Source organism: Trematomus bernacchii, unplaced genomic scaffold (genome assembly GCF_902827165.1).
Source record: "Trematomus bernacchii unplaced genomic scaffold, fTreBer1.1, whole genome shotgun sequence".
In the NCBI taxonomy this organism is placed as follows: Eukaryota; Metazoa; Chordata; class Actinopteri; order Perciformes; family Nototheniidae; genus Trematomus; species Trematomus bernacchii.
Window position 1 is genome coordinate 10,735,999 of NW_022987582.1, and position 7,521 is coordinate 10,743,519.

The 7,521-nt window shown below is 39.4% G+C and overlaps 1 protein-coding gene across 1 annotated transcript; it reads left to right on the forward strand.

The window, feature by feature from the left end:
- Positions 1–1,529: 1,529 nt before the first annotated feature.
- On the forward strand, positions 1,530–7,515 carry LOC117480223 (B-cell receptor CD22-like). The gene is made up of 11 exons (XM_034127454.1): positions 1,530–1,569; positions 1,674–1,724; positions 1,909–2,241; positions 2,319–2,540; positions 3,383–3,655; positions 4,111–4,398; positions 5,043–5,121; positions 5,670–5,700; positions 6,034–6,201; positions 6,283–6,365; positions 7,173–7,515. Exons 2-11 carry the CDS (start codon positions 1,685–1,687, stop codon positions 7,222–7,224), a joined length of 1,569 nt encoding a protein of 522 aa, XP_033983345.1. The 5' UTR covers positions 1,530–1,569; positions 1,674–1,684; the 3' UTR covers positions 7,225–7,515.
- Positions 7,516–7,521: the final 6 nt, after the last annotated feature.

The following is a 7,521-nucleotide window of genomic DNA, read 5'->3' on the forward strand; positions in this document are numbered from 1 at the left end:
CCCTTTGGTGCAATATATGTGTCATTGTCTCTGTTGGTGCAATGGAAATATTTTTGTAGGGGTAATGTTCTTAAAGTTACGACAGGTCACAACAAAAAGACATAACTTAATCACAACAGTTCCTCATGTCATAGTAGAGGAAGATAAACTGAAGATCTGTACACTTTAATAAGAAGTTGAAGCAATGTTATTATAAGAGCATTGTTTCTCTCTTCTTCAAGCATGGTCATATAATATTTAATAAAGTATTGTATTTATTCACCAGTTACTTATTGTAACCCCACCAGTGATTTGCATGTCCTACATCTGCTGCACAGTCCAGGAACACCACCCTGTGGAGGAGGAGGGATCGTGTTGCCCAAGACGATGCAAGAGCAGCATATCATTTAGAAAAAGCTCTGTTGCACTGCAGTGACCTCAGTTTTATATATTTAGCATATAAATAATGACTTGTGACTAAGAAGCCGTAAGAGGAAATTCTCTATGTATCACCACAGTGTCCAGTAAGTAAAGGTACTCATTATGCGTAATGTCCCATTTCAGAATTGTACATTTATTGAGTTACTGGGTAACTATTATGAAGATGTATGTGTTTTAATCCCAACTGGTAAAGGTAGAGCTAATTTAAATAACTTTATATACTGCTGCTGGATATCTTAACCTATACATATATGTCAACGTTTATTTAATAATTGATTTATATTATGAATTAGCAAATATTCTAAACCTAAAAAGTAACTAGTACCAAAAGCTGTAAAGTACAAGTACCTCACAATTGTACTTAAGTACAGTAGTTGAGTAAATGTACTTTGTTACTTTCCACCACTGGTAACATCCCACTCAACCAGTACCTCGGCCCACCGCCATCCGGGCGTAGGTACAGAACATTGAAATATAAAAGGGCTCGTTTTGGAAAAAGCTTGATTCTGTCAGCCATTCCTGTCTTAAATAACAGGCCTCGCTGAGTGTATCTGCCATGTGTGTCGCTATCTGTTGTTGTCAGGTGTTATTATTGTTGTTTATATATTGTATGTATATTGCTTACATGTACAGTGCTGTGAAAATTAATTTCTCCCTGGGGACAATACATCTAATCTAATCTACTCTGACATGTACACTCTTGAGAAAATAAGAAAAGCAATTAAACAATCTGCAACTTCCATCTTTATAAAAACACATTTTGAAAAGCTTGAACGCTCATTGGTTCTAAACAATGGACACAATCAATGAAGTGGTAATCAGAGAAGCAGTGGTAGAATAAAAAAGTAAAGAGATTTCCTTTCCTTTTATGGCCCAAATTTGTTTGTAGTTTAGGTAAGTACTCAAAGTAATTTAACTACTTGAAACGCTACAACAATATGGATATAGTTAAATAACCAGCAGGCCACTGTTAAAATGGTTCCACTGCTAGTTAATTACTGGTGTTTGTGTGAAACTTGTAACTGTATGTAATGTTATGACGATAATACATGAGGAAGCAGGGTGTCCACATTCTCCCACTTCCTCTTTTTCACTCCTTAAATCATCCCTCATGAATGTACAAAGTAATATCTCTTCTTGCTTTAACTGGTGAGTACTACTAACTTTGATACACTCAATACATTTCTTTTTTTACATTGTCCTCACCTGTAAATAGAAAATATTAATCTGTGTCCTGTGCTATGATGTTGCAGGTTAACTAATCATGGAAAGCTTAATTCTGATTATTCTGGTCATTTTGCCAGGTAAGGAACCTTTTATTTAATTGTATTAATGTTTAGAAAAAGTATTGACTGTGATCAAATGCAACTTTTGCTGAGAACAGTTACATTTGACAAGTTAGACACACCCACATTTGGGTATTTTATGGATTCTATTAGCAAATTAATAATTAAATTGACTGTATATTTTCTTTATTTTTGCCCAAAGGTGTGCGGGGTGGGGACTGGGGGGTGACCTCTGGAGATCAGTGTGCTTTGAGAGGGTCGTCAGTGATCATAGACTGTCAGTACGACTATCCTTCAGGGCAGTGGGTCATGTCAGTGGGCTGGTCCAAACTCCTGCCTGCACGGGGACATCCGGGGCGCTTTATCCTCTCACAGCTCCCTCTGAACTCAGAAAACTATGTGGGCAACTACAGGAGTGACTGCCGTCTGCGGATCAATAATGTACAGCACGATGATGAAGGAGCATACCTTTTCAATTTCGTGACAACAATCAACAGATGGACAAGCAAGAGAGCGGCTCGTTTGTCCGTAAGAGGTAATAACTATTAATCAAGTAAGGATACATTCCTCATAAATTAAATGTGTTTTTGTGACATTATGATTCTGTTGCAGAGCTGACCACAGTGGTGGAGCCGAGCACAGTGACAGAGGGGGGGGAGGTCCGTCTGTCCTGTGTGTCGGGCTGCGCACCGGTCAACATCCTCTGGTTCAGAGATGGACAGCCTGTCCCGCAGCCGGGGTTCCAGGCTACCAGAGAGGATGCTGGGAGATACTACTGTGCCGTCCAGGGACAGGAGACGGTCAGATCTGCCCCTGTGGCTCTGAATGTTCAATGTAAGTATTCAGATATAAATAATCATTTTAGAGCACAAGTTGATATGCAATGTTCCTGTCGCTGTAATTGTTAAGCCCAATTTTGTTTCGATATTTTCTTTATGGATATTTTACAAATCACCCTTCTTTTTTTACTAGTATTTCATACCTGTTTTTCATTTATTCTCTTATTTTTTTATAATGATCATATAAACGTGTGCCTCGGAAATAATTGTTTACATTAATCGTGACCAAAACGTTTGAGACCCACTGAGATAACTTAGACTAAAGTTATCTAAACACTCAGAGAGTCCTTTAGCTCACTGAGCCTCTCAGTCTGACAGGAGTCTCCTCCACCTTGTTGTTGAAAAAGCTCCTTATATCCGTTAGCGTAGCTCGCTAGCACCAGAAGCTAACAACAACGATCTCCGGTACAAGTGCGCTCTCTCTCTCTCTCGCTCGCGCACGCACGCACACACACAAAATGGCTCGTTCCACACACACACAGAGCCCCAGACGTAATTGTACTGTACTGTATCATATTATTTTCTAATCAATAATTTTTTCAAATTATGATTCCTTTTTTTAAATAACCATTTTTCCTCATGCCTCTGCGCACCCCACTTTGAAAAACACTGGATTAGGTCAACCGGGTAACTCAAAAATCCAGGGTATGTTGAACTGGATTCGTAGTACAGGCCTCTTGTCAGTCTAATTTGTCCTCTGTTTGAACTACCAATGAAAGTGGACAAAATTACTATTAATATAAAATAATTTTACTTCATAGGCTACTGAGACTTTTTTCCCATGAAATGTGTGATTCACTGATCACTAAAAGCCTGACCCTCCTCATCCTCTCTCAGATGCTCCCAGGAAAGTCACGCTGTCAATGACTCCTTCAGTCATCAAAGGAGGTGCGGTGACCTTCAGCTGCAGCAGTGACGCTAACCCCCCCGTGCCCCAGAGCGGATACAGCCTGCACAAAGACGGACACCTCATCAGTTCAGGACAGAATCACACCGTGTCCAACATCCAGCCCCCCCACAGCGGCCTGTACTCCTGCCAGGCCTGGAACAACATCAGCCGGAGCGGCATCAGTCGCATCAACTCCACCCAGCTGCACCTCGACGTCCTGTGTGAGTGTGTGGAGGCTGGGGTCAGATGTCTGTGTGTCAGTGTGTTACTAAAAACGGTGTCATAGTGGATTCAAGCATGACGTTCGCTAATGACAATGCATGATTAGATTCATCGCAATCTAATGACTGCGCCATGCTATATTGGTTCCTGACCTTTTAGGCTTGTGAATAAAGCCTGCCCTCAGCACTCAATATGCTCTCGAGTGAACACTTTAACCAGTTTCCTATCTTAGATTGTACAATTTCAGGTATGTTTTGAGACCTAAATAGGTGAACACATCCAGTATTTCCACAGCAAAAAGACAAATTAAGAGGAAAGTCTGAAAAATAATCAAGTCAAAGTTTCTCTTTAAGCCTTTGAGTTATCATTGTAATCCCTAAATTGCTGAGTGAGCCTTAAAAATGATCTCCAAGGTGGATAAAACTGTCAACATGTTTTTTTTTACTTTCTTCAGACCGTCCAGAAAACATTTCCATTTCGATGGACCCTCTGGATGTTGTAGAGGGCGGCAGTATGAATCTGAGCTGCAGCAGTGCCGCTAACCCCGCAGCTCACAGCTACACCTGGTTCAGGCAGAGTGGCCCCAGCCTCAGCTCCATGCTGCGGGTGGGCTCTGGACCGCTGCTGACCCTCCCCTCTGTGGACGCGTCCCACACCGGACTCTACCTCTGCACGGCCAGGAACCAGCTGGGGGAAAACAACTCAACTGAGGTGATGCTGACCATGAGGAAAGAATATCAAGGTCTGTGTCATCTTCATATATTACTGCTTCTGGGTTCTTCCAGAAATAGCTTAAAAGTGTATATTTAATACAAAGTTGCTATTATGTCCTTAGACGACAAAAATGACTGTGTCAAAAACCTGCGATAAAGAAATGATTATATCAATATAATAATGTCACTGTAGTTTTTTTATGAGGGAAAATATTTAAATTACTTTCTGTATTAACCACCATTAGGGGAAATGATAGTCCTATTTCCTTATAGTCTGGGTGAGCATAAATATACAGTGTATTTTAGTGCATTTTATTTTCTTGTGCAGGAAACCAGAAAAAGTGTCTGTTTTTGCCACATAGGCCAAGAAAATGGTTCAATTTGGTAGAAATTTGTAAAGGTAAATGAAATACAGGGCTCCAGATAAAAATGCTTTAATGGCTGTGGTGTCACACCTTGTGGATTAAATATGTTTTAATGCGGACATTTTTTAGGAGCTGAGGTTGTATAACGTGAAGTAAATACAAATCTTGCAAAAATAGATGCCATACACACAATAACGGCCAAAATGATCAACAACAAATTCAAAACATCTCCCTAGTGAGGCTCAAGGGTCTGAAGTGTCGTCAGTCAGAGGTGCAGTAGTCTAACAGATCTTTGTGTTTCTCCACAGGCGAACAGACCGTCCCTGTCTTAGCTGGAATTGGAGTGTGTGTATCTGTGGCGCTGCTGTTAGTTCTGTTTCTGTTCTGGTGAGTAACGGGAGGATGGGGGGAGGGAGTGTGACTTACTCATGTCATAATTGCTGTTCACATACTCTTTTTCCACATTTCTTGTAACTTTTTTCAATGTGTTTCACCCAATGTTGTCATAGCTGCATGTACGACAGTGTGTAAGGACTGTGTGTGTCATCCTAATTTCTACATGCTGACACTTTTAACCATTTACTCATTTTGTCTGCCGTTGGCAAAATATAAATGTTTTAAGTAGGGGCTTCAACATATTATTAAATTATGATCTACTCCATAGTGCGGGCAAAATGTTATTGCCAGTCTCATTAATATCTTTTAAAAATACCTTTATTTCAGATGTACGCCATATATTATGAACTGACCATTAGAAAAGATATACAGTATATTATCAACACATTTTGTCTATTGAGCAGCAGTTTATAGAAATAACAAGCTGCTGCTGTTTTCCTTTTCTTACAGAATAACCTCTGTAAAATATGACATCTAAGAGTAAATAAAAAACATACATTGGTTTTTTTCCACATTAATTAATTTTGTTGTCTTGGTAGGCTGAAACAGAGGACCCATGCAGAGAAAAAAGTGAGTATTACAGGTCATTTAATTTAAAATGATGTTAAAATGTCAGATTTCAGTTCCCTCTCAAACTGAAATTCATATACAAATACTTTTGAATGGGGACATACAGTAAGGAAAGGCTCTCAGTCTGCGTGCTAAGTGAGATTGCTCAGTTTCCTGTGGTTTTCCCTATTATGAAATGTCCTAACCTGAACTTCTCCTACTTGCAATAGTAGATTATAGAGCCAAGGCACATGATGGTAGTTTCCCAATGGGCAGCTGCAGTGGAGAAATAAAGGGAAGTAAAAGGATGACTCAGCAAAAAACCTAATCAGATTTCCAATGTGCTCCTCTCAGCCGACTGTGTTCGACTTCAGGCTCAGTGGGAGAGGCTCGAGCTCCTCAGATCCATCTGACAGTGTTTACGCCAACATCCAGCCCAACATCCAGCAGGCGCTGCCATCTCCTCCGCCTGCTGCTCAGGAGATCACTCCTCTATCTCAGAGGTCACACCATGAGCAAGAGGTAAATATAGGGCATGTTTAATATATCATCTCCGCTCACATTGATCAGATTTTGAATGAAGTGACTCTTCTCTTCCTTCAGGCACCCATGTCTTATGAAGATGACGTGACCTATGCCACAGTGACCATTAAACCCATGAACTCCACTCATCACATGAACAGCAGGTAACTGTCCGAATAACCACCTGATCACAGCTCCTCAATACTCAATGTAGCACGTCAAGTTCATGTGAAGTCTTTAGTCACCTTACTGTATAAAATAACACATTTAAAAACGAAATAGGACAGTCAAATGATGTTTATCATTTTATTTAGCTTACCAATGTTGACAGCTGTAGGCCTTTACAGTAACTGACGTCATGTGAGCTCTCGCCCCCTCCTCTCGCCCCAAACTTTGATATTTTACTTTTCTCAGTGAAAATATTCAGGATTCTTTTCCCTCTAATTTAAAACGTATACATTTAGCCAATTTGCACCGTTAGGCACACATCATTTTCATATTTGCATTGGCTTTACAAGCAATCACACGACCTCTAAATCTGATTAATATTGCTTGCCCATCAGTCTGGAAGAAATCTTAAAACCCTAAGTTAAAGTCCCAGTTATTTTGCAAATAATTATACTATAAATTAAATATATATAGTGTGTATTTATTCATGTTTTCAGTATTTCCCAACATTTTAAATACTCAGTCCAAATATATTTTCTTGCTTAAAATATAACTATCCAGCTTATAACCCACCATATAATATGTCTATAGTATTCTACAGCCTTAATGACAACACAATTGAATTTCTAGTAAAATGACTATACAATTTTTATTTTTTTCATATATGATTAAAAGAATGGTTCTGGCATAAGGCATCAGTGCTGCTGTTATAAGGCTGCTGTCCCCGCATCACCTCCACGTGCTGCAGTTTGGTTAAAGTCCACTAACACCATCATTTAACCATCCCATAATATCCTCCTCAGGTCCAGAGCTGGTGATGATGATGACTCTGTGATCTACGCTTCACTGGCCTGACCTGTTCACTCCTTTAGGCCGGGTTCATCTTTATCAAGAAATGATGCCGTGTGGCGTCTTAAAGGTTCAAGTCTCTCAGGAGGGTTAAAAAGAGATATAAGAGCATCTTTTAATTTATTTGTAATAAATATATATTTATTTATATTTTTGCAAGGCTTTTTTGTTATAGTTTGTACATAAATACTTACTAAATACACTTATTTAATGTTTTGTATATACTTAAGTTAAGTTGTGGGTTACTAAAAAGTATACTGAAGTCTGTACAGTTGGTAATAAAGATTTATGAATACAGCATGG